This window comes from Xenopus laevis, chromosome 6L (genome assembly GCF_017654675.1).
Source record: "Xenopus laevis strain J_2021 chromosome 6L, Xenopus_laevis_v10.1, whole genome shotgun sequence".
Classification (NCBI taxonomy): Eukaryota; Metazoa; Chordata; class Amphibia; order Anura; family Pipidae; genus Xenopus; species Xenopus laevis.
Window position 1 is genome coordinate 2,487,973 of NC_054381.1, and position 20,184 is coordinate 2,508,156.

A 20,184-nucleotide genomic window follows, 5' to 3' on the forward strand; every position below is an offset into this window, starting at 1 on the left:
AATGTCCTCTAATGTACTTGTAAAGTCTAATCATGTCCCCTCACAAGCGCCTTTTTTCCCCCAGAGAAAACAACCCCAACCTTGTCAGTCTCCCCTCATAATTTAACTCTTCCCTCCCTCTAACCAGTTTAGTTGCACTTAGTCTCTGCACTCTCTCCAGCTCATTTATATCCCTCTTAAGGACTGGAGTCCAAACTGCCCCCATACTCCAGATGAGGCCTCACCAGGGACCTATAAAGAGACACAATTATGTTTCATCCCTTGAGTTAATGCCCTTTTTTATACAAGAACTTTATTTGCTTTAGTAGCCACAGAATGACACTGCCCAGAATTAGACAACTTGTTATCTACAAAGACCCCAAGATCCTTCTCATTTAAGGAAACTCCCAACACACTGCCATTTAGTGTATAACTTGCATTTATATTATTTTTGCCAAAGTGCATAACCTGCATTTATCAACATTGAACCTCATTTTCCAGTTTGCTTGTAAGGGGGGTTAAGGGTTAATGCTCCTTCGTCACCATGGAAACCAACCTTCACTGGACAGATAGAAATCTACACCAATGGTAAATCAAAAATGAAGAACTTTTATTGGAAACACTTCACGATATCCATTAACTTTTGTACAATCCAAACACAGTCCCATGGGTGTCACTTACTCCCTTTCTTGCAGAGCAACAACTTCTTGTATAGTGAACCCCTCACACAGAGTCACTGGAGACACAGGAACACCCCTTTCCAGGGTGACTTACCATCTCCCTACTTCAGTCGGGCTGACACCACAGCAGTGCACCACTGACCTTTTAGGGTAGGACTTTTCCACCTTCTGGTCCTACCAGTCCAACATACGTCCTATGCCCCTCTGGCCTACTCCAGATAGGAATTTTCTTGCGCCCCTCCTTCAGAATGTTTGTGTTCCCCCTAACACTCCAGCCCTCACTGGCAAAGCCTTGGCTCCTAAGCCACTCACTCCTCGTTGGGGTCTTGGCTACCCATTCTAGTGTTCCACTCGCTATCTATAGTACCTAGTACTTTACTGTAGCCCTATTACTATCTACTTTTCTTGACTACCAACACCCATTACATGTATTGTGCATGTGATGTTAACATTCCTCTATCATGTGCTGCTCTCACTGCAGTGCATGTGCCTTTCCCCAGGTCACCACATGAAACCTTCAATATTCACTTGTATGACACCACTGCCTTCTTGTGGTGAATTTTACACATTACAGTCTCAAACATTTTACCACTTCCAATCACTTCAACATTTCACAGCACTCACATTCACTTTACACATACAATAAACAATATACACTTTTTCATGCACACCAACTCAATCACCTTCTTACATGCTGCCCAGTTTCCCAACTTAGACAAATCACTGTGCAAAGTGGCAGCATCCTGCATGGAACCTATAGTTCTGCACAATTTAGTATCATCTGCAAAAATAGAAACAGTACTTTCAATGCCCACCTCCAGGTCATTAATAAACAAGTTGAAAAGCAAAGGGACCTAGTACAGAGCCCTGCGGTACTCCACTAACAACACTGGTCCAATTAGAAAATGTTCCATTTACCACCACTCTTTGTAGTCTATCTTTTAGCCAGTTCTCTATCCAGGTACAAATACTATGTTCCAGGCCAACATTCCTTCATTTAACCAGTAACCTTCTGTGTGGCACTGTATCAAATGCTTTAGCAAAGTCTAAGTAAATCACATCCACTGCCATCCCAGAATCAAGGTCTCTACTTACCTTCTCATAAAAAGAAATTGTTAGTCTGGCAAGATCTATTACGCATAAAACCATGCTGGCACAAACTCATAGTATTGTTATTGGCTACGAAGTCCAGTATCTTATTCTTTATTAACCCCTCAAAAAGCTTTCCTACCACTGACGTCAGACTTACTGGCCTATAGTTGTGAGGCTGAGAACGGGATCCTTTTTTGAATTGAGGCACCACATTAGCAATTCGCCAGTCTCTCGGCACTATGCCAGACCTCAATGAATCCTGAAAAATTAAGTAAAGAGGTTTGGCAATCACAGAACTAAGCTCGCTAAGTACCCTGGGATGAATACCATCTGGCCCTGGACCTTTGTTTATCTTAACATGTTCTAGTCTCTTTTGAATTTCCTCATGTGTGAACCATGCATCATTAGTTGTATAACTAGAATTGGGACTATCAAGAAGGAAACCTTCATTAACTGGTTCCTCATTTGTGTAGACAGACGAAAAATATGAGTTCAGAATCTGCGCTTTTTTTTGTTTTCATCAACCAGCTGACTAGTAAGAAAATGAATACATCACAGATTGATTATGTGACAACATTTTAGAGTGACATCAGCTGGGGAACCCCGGGAACAGTGAAGAATAAATACTAGTTGTGACACAATTGTGACATGACAGGACATGTATGAATTGAACATGGAGTGCTGCTTCCAGTGTTACCTGTTTGGTATCAAAAAAAGGCAAATTCTGCTATAAATTATTGTACTGGTATAAACAGAGATCTCAGTTAAGGGGCTTCAGAACTTCATCTACAAGCAGACGTGTTGTGTAGAACCTTTCCTGATTGGTCTGGCTTTGATACTTCTCTGTTCCCAGAGTTCCCCAGCTGATGTCACTCTCATATTATGTCACACAATTAATCTGTGATGTATTCATTTTCTTACAATAAATTATTCTCATTTAATATTGATCAGTGTGTGTGTGTTCTGTGTGTGTGATACGTCTGACTAGGGAAGCTCTGCAAGACACTAGTGTAGGGGACCTATATATACTTGTGTTTCCTCTGTGTTGTTCTGTGCAGGAAGGGGGAGGAGCCTCTACCCCTGTGAGCTGACAGGAAGGAAGTGCTGCACAGGAAGTGGTGGGAGAGAGAAGCCTCAGAGTGAGAGCAAGGTGCTGCAAGGTCCCAGAGATGACTGTGTGTGGAAAGTCAGTGAGGAACCCTGTGATGGACATGTGGCAAGTACTGGAGATGTTAATTTGATTTCTTTCTAAAACTTGAAAGGATTCAGGAGATATTCAAGGAATCAAGAAGTACAATAGGCAGAGGAACAATAAGCAGCAGTGGAACAAAATCCAGTCTCTCCAATACGTCTCACACACCTGCATGAGAACAATGGGGACTGACTGGGAGGCTGGGCCAGTAGGAGAATAAAGAGAGTCACCAGGAGAGACGTGTAGTTGGCCTTCAGAGATAGAGGAAAGATCTTCTACGGCTTCTCTACTCTTGGCCATTATCTACGTGGGCTTTTCTTGGGACTGTGAATAGACTTTTGTTGGACTTTGGAACTGCCTTTCTATTGTTACCTATAGAAGGATTTGTTACTGTTGTGTTACTGCTGGGCTTACAAAATACATTGGAAAATTACACTGGGCTACTCTCAAGCTCTCCTACATACTTCTCTTTGGTCATTTTCAAGTCAAGTCAACTGGATTTTATTGTCATTTGAGCCATATACAGTAAATACAGTACATAGTAGAAACAAAATGACCCCCCGGTGCTATACAACAACTCTAGTAGACGGTCATGCTGGGCAAAGTGGACATTTCAGTCCCTTATGAATATATTCAGTTCAGTCCTTGGGAGTTGAGATACCTGATGTGGAAATAGACTGTTTCACATTGTGGAAGTCAGCGCGGGAATACTGCGGTATCTTTTACAGGATGGCAGGAGGGTAAAGAGATGATGTGTAGGGTGGGTGCTATTCCTGACAATGCTGGTCGCCTTCTGGAGTCAGGGGCTGTGCTAAATATTTTATGGTAAATACCAGTGATATAAAAGCTCTATCTATTTAGGGTGTAGAAGGAAAGGGGGGTCCTTGTCAGGGCTCTGAAAAACAAAAGGTGCTCCTCTCAGGGCAAAGAAATCCAAAGGGAGTCTCTGAAGAAACTGCCACATAATTAGGGACTCCCCTCAACAGCTCAGAGATAAACCATCTGCCTTATTGTATGAATTTACTCCTGACTGACAGGCTTCATCCATCACTGTTATTTAAAGGTACAGCATCCTGCAAATAGATCCATCAACATTTCCTCTGTGTGTATGCATACCCCCCAGGGCTGGATTTACATAGTGGACACCCCTAGACCTGTTGCCATTCATCTCCCCTGTCCCCTCCCCTTTATTTGTGCAAATTTTCATCATCTGGACAGGAGCAATGGGGAAATTAATGACGCACAGGAAATTTAAAAAATGATTGTACCTCCAGCGCATCCCCAGTGTTTCTGAACCAATGTGGGTGGGGTTGGGCAGCATGCCGCCCCCCTAAAATCCTGCCACCCTAGGCCTTGTTGGCCTTTTTTTTGCAAATCCAGGCCTGTACCCCCCTGTAACTGTCCTCGGATCCTTGAAAGACTTTAAGAACATACCACTGGTACAAAAATAACTTTCTTTATTGGTAACATCATCAGGATAGGGAATCAGGAACAAAGATGATGAGTTTTAGCAATATTGGTGCGATATAAGTGCAGTAAGTACACGTAGAATGTGTAGAATGTGGTAGAACTAGGGACAAACATACAAAATGAGCATTCAGTATATATTCTAACATATAATCACTAACATTGTCATTAGCAGCATTAATCAGTACACATAAACAAAGATAGTTCACCTATTTTCGCCTCATAGAATCTTAAGGGCAGTTTCTTTACTCTGGCATGCTCTCTGAAGATTCTGTCTCTAAGATGGCTGCTGGCATGTCTGGCTAGATTCTAGAAGATCTCAGAGTGAGGCTGGGTTCTGATTGGACTAGACTGTCAGGTGTCTGGAGTACTCAAATTAACCCTGTAATGTCTTGTGCTTAGCTGGCTATATTATAGCTGCTGGCTGTTACTTTACACACAAATAAACTTTAAAAGCAGGAATAACTTTTCTGCTTGCCATACAACAGAGCATATAGAGGTATATATTGTTCTGTACTGCAAACTAGCGCTAAGTTGCTATAAACTTCTCTTATATTAGCAGTCACAATGAATTATGCAGTTCAAATGTTAGATTGGCTTGGGCGGGCAGCTACACTCCCACCAAATTACCTTTAATTTATGCATTCATTTTTAAGTTGGGTTGCATAAATTAAGGGGATTTTACTTCTTCCTTCTTGTTATGCATTTGAGAATGTTCTTTATTATTCTCGATAAGAACAACCAATTTTTGGATAGGACGTTCTAGAATGAGTGGAGTGGTGAGACGTTCTCCTTTCTTACTTAATTTGGAATCTCCCATCTGTAATTTCACTCTTCTCACCAATCCATCATTGTCTTTCTGGACTTCAAGAACTTTAGCGATTCTCCATCGATTTCTGGGTATATCCTCTTCTTTGACGATCACTATGTCATTTATTTGAATATTTCTCCTAGGAGTATGCCATTTTTGTCTGAGAGTGAGATTAGCTAGGTACTCCTTCCTCCATCTGTTCCAAAACTGTTCGGTCAAATATTGCACACGCCGCCATCTCTTTCTGGCATACAAATCTTCCTCAAGGAACTTGCCGGGTGGTGGCTGTATGGGAGTGGACTTTAGGTGAAGCAGATGATTTGGAGTCAGGGGATCTAAACTTGTTGGGTCATTGATATTATCAACTGTCAGTGGACGACTGTTCACAATGGACATAGCTTCATAAAATACAGTTCTCAGAGAAGCATCGTCTATTCTTCCAGCACTCTGCTTCAGTACTGAACTCAGAACATTCCTTACAGTTCTTATCTGACGCTCCCAAACGCCTCCTGTATGGCTTGCATCTGGAACATTCATACAAAAGTCACATTGTCTCTCTGCCAGAAACATGGCTATCCTTTCTTTATCTACTTCTTCTAAAGCTTTTCTCAACTCATTCTTAGCTCCAACGAAGTTAGAACCTTGGTCAGATCTGATTTTTCTTACGGTGCCTCTAATGGCTATGAAGCATCGAAGGGCATTGATGAACACATCAGTTGACATATTCTCCAACATCTCTATGTGGATTGCTCTGGAGCTTAGACACGTGAAAAGTAGACCATATCTTTTGTGCTCCTTACGATCTTGCTTGGTGTAGAATGGACCAAAACAATCCATGCCACAATAAGAGAAGGGAGGCGATGGTTCTACACGATCAATGGGTAAATTTGCCATTCTTTGGTCTTCTGTCGGTCTTCGAGTCTTCCGACACAGTATACACTGTTTTATGTGTTTAGCTACAGTTTTACTGCCATTCACAATCCAGTAACCGCCATCTCTCAAGTAGCTCAAGGTTAGACCTCTGCCTTGATGTGAGGACCTTGTGTGATGATGATCAATTATCAGGCTTGTAAGGGTAGAATCCTTGGGAAGAATCACTGGATGCTTCACTCTGAAAGGTAAAGGTGCATTTTCCAATCTTCCTCCTACTCTTATTATACCATCCTGTAGGATAAGATTAAGTTGATGCAAAGGGTGGTTGTTGGGAAGCCTTCCAGGTTCTTGACTGAGCATCTTTAATTCCTCTTTGTAAAATCTCTGATGAATGAGTTTTATAACTGTGTCCTCAGCTTTCATTCTTTCTTCAACGTTCAAGGGTTCAATCTTCCTAGTTCGACTTGCCAGACGCTGAATTCGAGCAACTACATTTACTACTGTAGTCCACTTGGAGAATCGTGATAGTCTTTCGAGCATATCGTCCTGGCACTTGGTTATTGTTTTTAAGGCTTGAATGACCTTCACTTCAGGATCGCACATGGATAGTTCTAGGCAATCTTTGTTGGGTACTATTTCCCTTTCCCATAGTAACTTTGGGCCTGTAAACCAATTTGAGTCCTTCATTTCTGAAACTTTAAGACCTCTTGAAGCATGATCAGCTGGATTCCTTTCTGACTCAATGTAGTACCACCGGTCTGGATCAGTAATTTCTCTAATTCTTTGAACTCTGTTCGCCACAAAGACATGAAATCTTCGAGCTTCATTATTTATGTAGCCTAGAACCACCTGTGAGTCTGTCCAAAAGTACTCTTCATCTACCTTGAACTCTAATTCGTCTCTCAGGAACTTGCTCACTGAAGCAGAAACTACAGCAGCTGCTAGTTCCAGTCTTGGTATTGTGAGAACATTGGTAGGTGCAACTCTGGTCTTGGCCATGACAAGGGAGCAATGTACCTTTTCATCTCTTATCACCCTGATGTAGGAACATTGGCCATAACCGTAACTGCTAGCGTCTGAGAAGTGATGCAGTTCGATTCTCTCATACTTTCCAAAGTCATAGGGTGCAAAGCACCTTAGTATTCTGACTCCTTGCAGATCTTGTAAATCCTTAATCCAACTCTCCCACCTTGGCCTCAGTTCTTCTGGTATAGAGTCATCCCAACCTAGCTTCTGTCTGCACAGCTCTTGGAGTATTCCCTTTCCTCTGAGGATCACTGGGGCTAAGAATCCCAATGGATCATAAATAGAAGCTACCGTGGAGAGAATATTGTGTCTTGTTGCTGGTTTCTCTTCAATAGAGACCTTAAAGAAGAACTCATCATTTTCCACATCCCATCTCAGGCCAAGTGCATTCTGGACTGGAAGATCATCGTAGTTGAGGTCTACATTTTCCATTGCTGATGCTAGTTCAGATTCGCAACACTTCTCTGTTGTTTGAGATGAACTTGTGATGGCGCAGATTTCCCTTTGCGCACAACTCGAGTTTCTTTCACTAATTTGATTGCTGAGTCAGCAGATTGCAGGCTAACAAGTCCATCGTCAACATAAAAGTTTTTTGTAATGAAGTTTGCTGCAGATGGATAATTTCTTTCGTATTGTTTGGCAAGGTGTTTCATACCTTAATTGGCACAACCTGGGGATGATGCTGCTCCAAACAGATGAACTTTCATGCGATATTCCACAGGCTCTGTATTAGTGTTTCCATTCTCCCACCATAGGAACCTCAGGAAATCTCTATCTTCCTCTTTCACATGAAACCTGTGGAACATCTTTTCAATGTCACACATGACAGCAATGGGGTATTTCCGAAATCTACAGAGAACTCCAGATAGCATATTCGTGAGGTCTGGTCCCGTTAACAGATAATCGTTCAATGCAACACCATCATACCTTGCTGAGCAATCAAACACCACTCTTATCTTGTCTGGTTTCTTCGAGTGATAGACACCTTGATGTGGAATGTACCAAACCTTCCCCAGGTCTGGTTGATGGTCAGCTCTTTCTGCATCTCCGTCTTGTATGATGCCTTCCATAAACTTGAAATAGTCGCTTTTGAACTTTGGCTCTCTTCCCAGCTTCCTCTCTAAACGTCTTAGTCGTACTAAGGCAAGATTCTTATTGTATGGAAGGTCAGGGCGTTTTTTGAAAGGTAAGGGCATCTCTAGATGGCCTTGTTGGTTTAGCTGAATGCCTCCTTCCAAGATGTGTAGGAATGTTATATCTTCTTGAGATATGCTCTTTTCTTTTGAGCTGGTGTCTGCAAAGTCGGACTCAAGAATCTTGATCACTGTAGCAGGACTTGGGGTTAGTGACATCTTGACAGATATGCGATTACATAACCCGGTTACTTGTCTTGAGCTTGTAGCCTGTTGTGGTCCTCCAACAATGCTCCATCCTAAATCAGTTTTGATGGCATATGGTTCATCATCACCTCCTGTTATTATTTGTCGTGGCATCAGTGCTTTAGAACAGTCATAACCTATCAGAAGCCCCACATGGTACTCCTTCAGAGGGGGTATTTTATGAGAGATGACTGATAGGTGCTTCCACTTTTGGGCTGTTTCACAGGTAGGTATGTGTTCACGATCAAGGGGTATGAAGTCTCTTGTATAGACCGGAGGTAGATCTATGGTGACATCTGAGCAAAGTCCCTTGACTTTTAGTCCTGTGACTCTTTGACTATCTTCCAATGAGTCTTTTCCCATAATCGTTGAGAGCTTAAGCTTCACTGGCTCCATTGCCACTTGCAATTTCTCACAGACTTCTTGATCGATAAATGTGTTACTGCTTTGTGTGTCTAGTAATGCATAAGCAAGTACCTCCTTGCTTTCTGTTCCTGGAGATGAGATACACACTGGGATGATCATTGACGTATTCTTACTCTCATTTTTAACCATACAGCAAGATAGTGTGGATATGATTTCTCCCTCAATGAGAGTACTGAGTGTTGAAGCTTTATCCCTTTTTGGGCGATCTTCATGTAATGGGGTTGGGTGACGTCCTTTACAAATGCCACAGGTGGCTCTTCTTTTACAGTCCTTGGCACTGTGTCCCTTTCTTAGGCAACCAAAACAGAGTTGGTTATCCAGTATGAATCTTTTCTTCTCCTCTACAGACCTTTCCTTCATTTGTTGACATTTGTAGACGTAGTGATTCTCTCCACAGAACATGCATTGAAGAGGTGTGTGACTCTCTGTCTGTACTTTCTCTCTATTCGGTACATCAATGACCTTAGGCTTACTCTCATTGTTATCATGGTCTTTAGTCATTGTATCGACTGCAAATGAAGTTGCCTTTGCACGTTTTATCTCTCTCGTTGGCTTTCCTTCCAAAGGTTTCAGAACGTGAAGGGATGACACTGGATTGCATGCTATACGTGCTTCTGAATTGACAAATGAAGAGAACTCTTCAAAACTGGGATACTCCTTGCCTTGGTCTAACTGTTTAGTTACATGACGATTCCATCTTGAGGTCACCCAATCAGGCAGCTTAAGTAACATTTTCTGGTTTTCTTCACAGTCATTCAGTACTTGCAAACCCTTTATGTGAGGAATGGCGTTGTTACATGCTTGCAGGAAGTCACCATACTCTCTAAGCCTAACATACTCTTTAGAGCCTATCTTTGGCCAACTGTTAAGTCTTTCTCTAAAGGCTCGCTGTACTACAAAGGGATGGCCATACCGTGCATTTAGCTTCTCCCATGCTTGTTTGTAGGCTTCTTCATCCTTCCTGTAGAAGCTACCTTCAAGAGCCCTCTTTGCTTCTCCACTAACATACTTCTGTAGGTAGAACAACTTGTCTGCTGGATTGGGGCAGCGACGTGCAATAAGTGCTTCAAAGCTTGTACTCCACTCTATGAACTTCAATGGGTCTCCTGAGAATACAGTTGGTTCAGGAGTTGGAAGTCTTGTAAGAACCATTGTCTCATGTATTGCTTGGGCAATAGCTGCAACATTTCCTTCGTCACTATGATGACTAGTGGGGATAGAAGGACAGGGATCTGTTCTCTCACTACACACTGACTTAGATTTCCATTTGTTTTCCTCAGTGAGGATAGAAGGACAGGGATCTGTTCTCTCGTGAAGTACTGCTCTGGATCTATCACCATTTTCTTTTATTTCCTCTTCAGTATATACTCTAAGTTTAGCTTCCATGACCTCGATGTCTCTTTGGTTTTTTAACTTTTTTAATTGTTGACGTTGTGCTTCGATAACAGCTTCCATCTCAATCTCAGCTCTTTTAGCGGCAAGTTGTGCAGATGCTTCTACTCTTTTGGCTGAGATACTTGTGCACTTAGATGAGTGGCTAGAATGTTTGCTAGAAGATGCTACTCTTGAAACTGTAGATCCATATACAGACTTTGCATAATCCCTTTTATAAAGCTCTAGTAGCCTTGTCCTCTCTGTCTCTACATCAAAGTCGGTTTCAATTGATCGTATTCTCATAAGCCCTAATAAATCTGCTGTTATTGCAGTGCATGTGTCGATCTTCCTCTTAATGTCCTGGGAGGGTGCTGTGTATGACCTTAGCTCATAATATATTGTCTTCATATCTAACTCATTCTTCTCTACAGCATCCATCATGTTGGATAATTCATCCTCTGCACACTCTTGTTTTAGCTTCATGCGAACTTCATTGGTATGCGTTTTCCATTTTATGTACATTTGGTTGAATTTCCTTTCTCTTTGTGCAGCCTCTTGTTGCATATATTCTAGCATTTTTGGGGTAGGTCTCCTCTCACGAGATGACTGTCTCAACTTGCTTATCTGTTCTGAGACTGCTTGAGACTCCCTAAGCTCAGCTTCTAAATTCTCTATCTTAGACAGGTACTTTTTTATGTCACAATTTATCCTTTCTAGCGCTTCAGGATCTGTCTCTGACTTTAAGGTTTCCCTCAACTCTAATACCTTCTGTTGTAGGGAATATCTCTCACTATTGAATGCTTCACCCTCTAACAATGGCATTGAATCACTATAAACAGACATTTTGACTTGAAAGAGTTAAATATCAGTTAAACACAAAGGAATAAATAACTTTATTCAAATACACATAAAGTCCTTATAATGCAAATATCTCTGGATTCTCTCAAAGTTCTTATTACCTTTTATTCAGTGTCTCTTAATGTGCCAAGGTCAGCACATAACCATCAATAAGGAATAAACAGGAAACTCTGACCTTAATGTGAAGAGCAGGATACAGTGACTTGGCTTGCTGATTCAAAATAAGTGTCTCTCTATAGAAGTTAGGAATCACTCAGGATCAGTCTTTGCAGAAGTAGATGCAAGGTGAGGTACTTCGGCTTGCTTGCAGTTACTTACAGGATGCTGACGGTCTGTGTCTTTCCTTGCAGAGATGCAGCTGTCAGGATTGTTGCTCTGCTTGTGTGCGATGTCTCTGGGTGAATTGCAGCACGTGGTTGTTTCACTCTGGGCGGTAACACGTTTGTCGATATGTGCACTCTCACTGTGGCAATGCTCTGACTCTGAAGGCCGCAGGAAAGGCATACATCTACTTGGGTGCAATACTGGGCTCTATTTGTGCTTCTTCTGTGGTATTTTGTCAACTCTATTGCCACAGAAAAGGCAGGTTAGCTTTACAGGGCTGTTTAACTTTTATTTTATTTTTTGCGCACCGTCTCTTTAAGGGCTTGCAATTACACTCTGAGGCACACTTGATATGGCTTCTGCTCTAGCTCAGATGAGGTGCGTCTTCTCGCCTCCTCAGAGGGTAATAGTTCTACTGTAACTGTCCTCGGATCCTTGAAAGACTTTAAGAACATACCACTGGTACAAAAATAACTTTCTTTATTGGTAACATCATCAGGATAGGGAATCAGGAACAAAGATGATGAGTTTTAGCAATATTGGTGCGATATAAGTGCAGTAAGTACACGTAGAATGCGTAGAATGTGGTAGAACTAGGGGCAAACATACAAAAGGAGCATTCAGTATATATTCTAACATATAATCACTAACATTGTCATTAGCAGCATTAATCAGTACACATAAACAAAGATAGTTCACCTATTTTCGCCTCATAGAATCTTAAGGGCAGTTTCTTTACTCTGGCATGCTCTCTGAAGATTCTGTCTCTAAGATGGCTGCTGGCATGTCTGGCTAGATTCTAGAAGATCTCAGAGTGAGGCTGGGTTCTGATTGGACTAGACTGTCAGGTGTCTGGAGTACTCAAATTAACCCTGTAATGTCTTGTGCTTAGCTGGCTATATTATAGCTGCTGGCTGTTACTTTACACACAAATAAACTTTAACAGCAGGAATAACTTTTCTGCTTGCCATACAACAGAGCGTATAGAGGTATATATTGTTCTGTACTGCAAACTAGCGCTAAGTTGCTATAAACTTCTCTTATATTAACAGTCACAATGAATTATGCAGTTCAAATGTTAGATTGGCTTGGGCGGGCAGCTACACCCCCAACATTTGAAAACTAGAAAGAAGGACAAATCCATGTCCATTTTATGGCCACACCCCCTAAATACCAAATTTCTGTGGTTTTTATGTGCTATTACAGTTTTGCTAATGAAGGTGAATTATCTTAAATTGTTACAATTGTTTCTTTGCTTATCTTAAATTGTTAGCAAAGTATCTAAGTGCACCTGCCACATATTCTGGGCTCTCTGCCAAAAGCCAATTAAGTCAGAAACTTTGTATATTTTTCTGGCTGTTCAGTGCAGGAGATCAAAGAGAAAGTCGGGACTTTTCAGTAACGATCCAGGACTGGGGGCTGAGCTGTCAAAACCGGAACTGTCCCGCGAAAAACAGCACAGTTGGGGGGTATGTTTATGTGATTTGAGATCAGGGAAGTTCCCAGGGAGGATTAAAGCTCCCAATAGACGTGACGATTCTTCTTTGGTGAACAACCGATTTCAGCGAAGTCCGACCAATTCATCAAATTATCGTGCGGTTAGTGGGAAGCGAACGATCGTAAATCTTACGATTTTTCAGCTGATATCTGTCAGAAAATTGATTGGCCAGGTTTAAAATTGTTTATCGGTCCCAGTGCAATGTACCTATGTCTGCAGGGCCAAGCAGGCAGCTCCCCTCATTTTTACTGACAATATCAGCTGAAATGGTCTTATTAGTTGATGGACACATCGTACATTTAAACGATCATTTCGAGATAATCGTGGTCTCGCGATAACAATTGGATCTTTTAAAAATCTTTACATCTATGGCCAACTTTAGACTGCCCAGTCTGTCGTGACCCTGGATAGAGGCACCCCTAATTATACTGTAATTGCTCCCCCTGTAGCGGAGACACAGGACTCCAGTAGCGTCACACACAAGAATATCAGGAATAGATTTCTTACAGTAGCAGATAAGGGCTACACTGCATTGAATAATTAAATATACCTGTAAGTCACATACACCTACACAACCTTCCCCTATGTAACCTGCAGACTGTCTGTATTTCTATTGAGCTATTTGTATAGAACAGAATATAAATCACTATATACAGTGTGTACAGTACAAAGGATTTTGTACACATAACTAAAAACTCTCTCTCTTAACCTTGACTCCCAGATGTTGCTGAACTGCAATTTACACTATACTTTCACTTTGTCAATATATTAGAACATTGTGGGAGTTATAGTCCAGCAACATCTCGGGAGACTGAAGGAAGCGGAGTGTGTGCAGAGAGGGTTAATGCAGGTTACACATTGGTGTAAATCAGAGATAAAGCCAATACAGAAGACTCTGCTCTAGGATCACAGTGAATAGTGTAACACAATGCTGGTGTGCTGATCTGTGGGGGGCGTGTCCCACTCAGGCCTCTAGCATTCTCATTGGCTCAATCCTCTTCCTGGATATAACTGCTGTATCCCTCCGCCGCACTATTTCTTGTGCACAGGGGAGAAGACACAGGGGAGAAGTCAGTCTGCTGGAATCACCGGGTAAGTGGGACCTTCATTCCCTCCACTCAAATGAGCAGCAGCCCCTGTATCAGTCACTGTGTGTGTATAGAAGCTGTATGTGTCCTATTTATATATATACACTGTCTATTGTACTGATACGTCATTGCTTTATATAAACCTGTAATGATAATAATAAGAATAACAACTCACTAGTCTTGCTGGGCTTCCCTAGTCAGACTTATCAAGTGCAGGACAGAAATAAAACACACACTGATCAATATTACATGAGAATAATATATAGTAAGAATATTAATCCATCACAGATTGATTGTGTGACATCATACAAGAGTGACATCATATGAGAGTGACATCAGCTGGGGAACCCCGGGAACAGAGAAGTCTCAAAACCAGACCAATCAGGAAAGGTTCTACCCCAGACGTCTGCTTGTAGTTCTCTGTTTATACCAGATCAATAATAACATGATCAGTCCTAGCAGAGTTTCCTCCTAATTGTGGACATATAACAAAATAATTCTCCCTCTTTCTATTTCCGAAATGTTGGGAGGTCTGATACATGTCCTGTCCCATCTGTATCCGTTTGTCATACACATATGTATCAAATAAATGTCGTACACAGAGCCAGTGTCAGAGGGAACGAGGGAGGGTAGAGAATTATTGGGGTGACTGGTCATTAGTCAATAAGGTTTGGGGGTGCAGGAGTACAGAGGAGCTAATGTACTTTGGGCAAAATTAAGTTTAATGAAACAATATGGCAGCTCCCGTCTGTAAAACATCAGGTTTGTGACTATAACTGAGGCTTTTCTTATACACCAACAACTGAAATCATTACAAATGCTCCTTTATACTGTGATATATATATATTTATATAACAATGACCTCAAGACCTTAACAGCTCCCCACACAAAAACTCACCTCCTCTCTATTCATTCCTATTCATCAGTGGCTGAATGTTATAGTTCACCATTTAATAAATACAATAAATTAATAAATACTCTTCAAACTATCCCATAGGGATAAATAGAGAGGGAGTGAGTTGTGGGAAGCTTGAAATTCACGCACTGATAAATTAGTCCTATATATATATATATATATATATATATATATATATATATATATAGGTTTATTCTTCTTGTTACAATTAAATCTTATAATTAATTTATAAATGCAATGACATCAAACAGTAATCACAATTGTAGATGCTCAAAATGCATATAATATTTAAAAAAAAGCTTAGAAAGCCTATGGGGACCTTCCCCATAGGCTAACATTGAGGTTCAGAAGGTTTTAGGTGACGAAGTAGGGGGTTGAAGTTTTTTTTAAAGAGACAGTACTTCGACTATCAAATGGTCGAATAGTCGACCAATTTTTAGTTCGAATCGTTTGATTCAAAGTCGTAGTCGAAGGTCAAAGTAGCCAATTCGATGGTCGAAGTAGCCAAAAAAAACATTTGAAATTAAAGTTTTTTTATTCTATTCCCTCACTCGAGCTTAGTAAATGTGCCCCCTAGGGTCTCTGTGATAAGAAAAGCTCTTAAAGAGTGGTTCAACTTTAAGTTAACCTTTAGTCTGTTATAGAATGGCTAATTCTAAGCAACTTTTCAATTGGTCTTCATTTTTTTTATAGTTGTCGCATTATTTGCCTTCTTCTGACTTTTTACAGCTTTCAAATAGGGTCACTGACCCCATCTAAAAACCAAATGCTCTGTAAGGCTACAAATATATTGTTATTGCTGCTTTTTGTTACTCATCTTTCTATTCAGGCCTCTCCTAGTCAAACTCCAGTCTCTTATTAAAATCAGTGTATGGTTGCTAGGGGAATTTGGTACCATAGCAACAATATTGCTGAAACTGCAAACTAGAGAGCTGCTGAATAAAAACAAAATAATTAAAAAAACACAAATAATAAAAAAATGAAACCCAAAATTCTACATCATACTGAAAGTTAACTCAGCGGTGAACAACCCCATTAATTGTGTGCAGGGCTGGAACTAGTGATAGCAGAAGAGTCAGGTAGTGGGGGGAGGGGTATTACTTGGGAGACCATTACTTTTGCACTGGCACTGGGTATATCCCTTTGGCCCCTGTGATGACAAGACATTGGCCAGTAGAAATTAAATGTAGACACCTTGTTATCTGCCTGTGGAAACGCTCAAGTAAATATAGGGGAGTAAACTCTGTGAATGCTGGGGGGGGGGCAAGAATGTGGGGCCTTAAAAGATGTGCAATTTCTAATATGTTTGTGATGGAGTTAATTTCATTGGGTTATGGGGTCCCTGAAAAAAATTAACAGTGAGACCAAGTAGCTCTTATTTACTCCATTGCTTATCGGTGTCACTGTAGTGCATCAACTTCTTCAGCCCCACAGGTCTCTATTATTTCCCAGAATCCTCCTGCACTTGTAGCCTTCATTCAATGGCTTCCCATTTATCCATTTAACAACCTGATTCCCTGGGAAATGGTCCAAGCAGCCTCCGTAGATACAACACACAGGGATGTAGAAGGAGCGGCACTATGTTGCTTGACTTGGTGACTCCAGCGCTCATTCATGTTCTTATACACGGGCAAATCCAAGGAGAAGAAATGACTCAGACCTATTGAGGCCTTTATTGTACTTTGCTGATGGCATTTGTCTTTACAAACGAGCCTTTATATATATATGTGTGTGTCTCTAATGGGCAATGGCTTTCTATTTATGTGGCCAAAGCAAACCATAATCTGGTCAATCCTCCATCATAAAAATGCAAATAGCTGAAGTGTTTCTCATTATTGGCTTCTCACTCTCGCTAACCCCCTTCATTTCAACCATGAATAACATCATCTGTTGGTTTTTTTTTTAGGAACTCCATGTTCAAGGTGTCGTACTGCAGGGTATAATTCTCCTGTAGCTCAGAGGTCTTAAAGATGAACAGGATCACAAGAGATGGATTACGTGAAAGGCAAGTTGTCCAGAAGAACCTCAACCAAACCCAAAGTTTCACAGTGAGAGCACCATTTACATACAATGAATCTGGCGCATCGTCCAACCAGGACACTAAAACCCTGAGAGTTCAGAAATATCCCACAGACATGAGGCCTTCTGTTCCCAATACACAAAAGAAACAAAAATGTCACACAAAGAAACCCCGGAATCTCACTTTCAATGAAGCAAAGTCAAAATCATCAGTCGCTGGAAAGAGGTCTGGTTTCTCTAAAGTCCAAAGTGTTGTGAAACCTTTTATCTGCATAAAATGTGAGAGGAGATTCTGCAGCAGAAGGAACCTTCTCACCCACCAGAGAATCCACATGGGGAGGAGGTTTGTCTGCTCTAAATGTGGGAAATGTTTCTCATACAGGAAGATCCTCATAGCTCATAATTGGCTTCATACTGGGAGGAAACCCTTCACCTGTACTGAATGTAATAAGGGCTTCTTATGGAAGAGAGACCTTGAGAATCATCATCATGTCGCAGAATCCAAACCAATAGTCTGTGATCTATTGAATAAGGAAGAAGAGAAGCCACTTGTCAACAGTGATTGTGGGAAAAACTCCAGAGAGAAGAGGAAACGCAAAGTTCATCATTATAAAGAAGAGAAACCATTTGTCTGCAAAGAGTGTGGGAATTCCTTCAGTAACAAGCACACCCTTGACATTCATTTCCGCAGCCACACAGGAGAGAGTCCGTTTGTCTGTATTGAGTGTGGGAAGAGCTACAAGAGTCAGAGTAAACTCGCTGTTCATTTCAGGATTCATACTGGAGAGAAACCATTTACCTGCCAGCACTGTGGGAGAAGCTTCAGGGATGGAGATGTTCTCAAACATCATATTTTGACTCACACAGGGGAGAAACCATTCGTCTGTACTGAGTGTGGGAAAAGCTTTACCAAAAAATATTATCTGAAATCTCATGTTTATATTCACACCGGAGTGAACCCATTCAGTTGCACTCAGTGTGGAAAAAGCTACAAGAAGAAGAGGGAATTAGTCCTTCATCTTAAAATTCACGAAGGAAAGACTTTCCCATGCACAGAGTGTGACAAATCCTTCCCAGCACCCTGGCAGCTCAAAAGGCACCAAATGGTGCACACCGGGGAGAAACCATTCAAGTGTTCAGAGTGTGGGAAAGGCTTCCGGGAAAAAGGAAAGCTGGACTTGCATTATCTCATCCATACGGGCCTTAAACCTTTCGCATGTTTGGAGTGTGGGAAACAGTTTAGATGGAAGGCTGAGTTCCAAAATCACCGGTCGGTACACACTGGGGAGAAACCATATGCCTGCACTGAGTGCGGGAAAAACTGCGCAAGTAACAGCGATCTAAGTAATCATCTTCGGCTTCACACAGGAGAGAAACCGTATGCCTGCACTGAGTGTGGGAAAAGTTTCCGGATTAAGAGTGAACTCGCCATTCACCGTCGGACTCACATAGGGGAGAAGCCGTTTGGCTGCACTGATTGCGGGAGACGGTTTCTACTTAAAAGCAGCCTCAGCGCACATCAGCGCGTTCACACCGGAGAGAAACCCTTTGTCTGTGCCGAGTGCGGGAAAAGCTTCAAGGACCAGAGTTCCCTCAAGCACCATTTACAGACTCACATCACGGTTTCTGGGACACAGTCAAGAAAAAGATAAATGTTTGAAAATTGTTTTGTGCTCAATTTGGGGCTTTTTTTATGTTATTTTCAACAGATTTGCACTTAAATATCTGCAACATTTTGCTCAATTCTATTTGAATTTACTCTTATAACATTCCTATAATACTTTCTTCAAGTAAGTAAGACATTTTTATTTTGTCTTCCAAAAAAAATAGGTTTTTATCACAGTTGTAAAAGTAGTAAAATGTTTTGTTGAAAAATCCGTTGATAATTCATAAACGAGATGAAAATGAGAAAAATGATTGACATCTTGTAAAACAGGATTTTTAAATATAACCCGTCGAGTGAATGTGGACGGTTTCAGCCGACGGTAGAGACTATGGAGCCTATTTCTGGCCTCTGTCACAAAACTAAATAGAGATAAAGGCCACTCAGACATAAAGTATAGAGACATATTAATCAGAGTGAGACTACAGCTCAGCCAAGTTTACCAATACGAGTAAGTTCACTCTTTAAAGGAACAGTTCAGTGTAAAAATATAAACTGGGTAAATAGACTGTGCAAAATAAATAATGTATCTAATATAGTTAGTTAGGCAAAAATGTAATGTATAAAGGCTGGAGTGACTGGATGTGTAACATAATAGCCAGAACACTACTTCCTGCTTTTCAGCTCTCTAACTCTGAGTTAGTCAGTGACTATAAGGGGGGCCACATGGGACATAACTGTTCAGTGAGTTTGTAATTGATCCTCAGCATTCAGCTCAGATTCAAAAGCAACAGTTATGTCCCATGTGGCTTCCCCTCAAGTCACTGATTGGTTACTGTCTGGTAACGAATCAGTGGAAAGCAAGAGAGCTGAAAAGCAGGAAGTAGTGTTCTGGCTATTATGTTACACATCCACTCACTCCAGCCTTTATACATTACATTTTTGCCTAACTAACTATATTAGAAACATTGTTTATTTTGCACAGCCTGTCTATTTACCCAGTTTTTATTTTTATACTGAACTGTTCCTTTAACAATGATTAGTGAGTGCCAGAATTTGTGCAGGGAACTCTAGTTTGACTCTTTGATCAACACATCTGAGTGGCCTCTCATCTCCACGCAGTGTAGGGACAAAGGCCAAGTTGGGGCACAACCTTCTTTTAGTCTACTGATGGGGCACGGAGCAAACAGTCATTTTCCCGTGGCCTCCTTAAAGGTAAAAGATGGGTCGGGGGACTATGATGCAGCAAAGCCCATGGTCCAGGCCCCCTGTTGTCCGGGCGGCCCCCCATGGCAGTGGGGTCTGCTGTACAGGTAGTTACACCAGAGCAAGTGTCTATTTCTTCATTAGGAAATAAACAATGAAAAACTTTTCAAATGCAAAAAGTGAGAATGACATTATCCAACGGTCTCATTAGCATTGGTTAGTCTTACACACAATGTTAAATATGAGATATTTTCTAAAACTCTTATCAAAACTCTTACCAACTCCCTCCAACTTTTCTTATCTCTATAGTTTGCGGTTGTTGCTATGGATAAGACCAAAAAGAAAAAAAGTTGCACTCAACAACTCAATGCGG

General features: G+C 41.2%; 4 protein-coding genes across 4 annotated transcripts in view; 2 read left to right on the plus strand and 2 right to left on the minus strand.

Moving 5' to 3' along the window:
* The window catches only part of LOC121394826 (zinc finger protein 239-like), a 601,589-nt gene that overhangs the window by 423,643 nt on the left and 157,762 nt on the right, over window positions 1-20,184 (plus strand). The gene's annotated exons all lie outside the window — the stretch shown is intronic.
* Window positions 4,384-7,559, minus strand: LOC121394795. The gene is made up of 2 exons (XM_041566847.1): window positions 4,620-7,559; window positions 4,384-4,513 (listed from the first exon to the last, which is right to left on the minus strand). The coding sequence occupies exon 1, from the start codon at window positions 7,550-7,552 to the stop codon at window positions 5,081-5,083; it is 2,472 nt and encodes an 823-aa protein (XP_041422781.1). The 5' UTR covers window positions 7,553-7,559; the 3' UTR covers window positions 4,384-4,513; window positions 4,620-5,080.
* Window positions 7,777-12,576, minus strand: LOC121394794. The gene is made up of 2 exons (XM_041566832.1): window positions 12,181-12,576; window positions 7,777-12,074 (listed from the first exon to the last, which is right to left on the minus strand). The coding sequence occupies exon 2, from the start codon at window positions 11,140-11,142 to the stop codon at window positions 7,777-7,779; it is 3,366 nt and encodes a 1,121-aa protein (XP_041422766.1). The 5' UTR covers window positions 11,143-12,074; window positions 12,181-12,576.
* Window positions 13,786-19,216, plus strand: LOC108719532 (gastrula zinc finger protein XlCGF57.1-like). Its single transcript, XM_018268448.2, has 2 exons — window positions 13,786-14,071; window positions 16,890-19,216. The coding sequence occupies exon 2, from the start codon at window positions 16,954-16,956 to the stop codon at window positions 18,652-18,654; it is 1,701 nt and encodes a 566-aa protein (XP_018123937.1). The 5' UTR covers window positions 13,786-14,071; window positions 16,890-16,953; the 3' UTR covers window positions 18,655-19,216.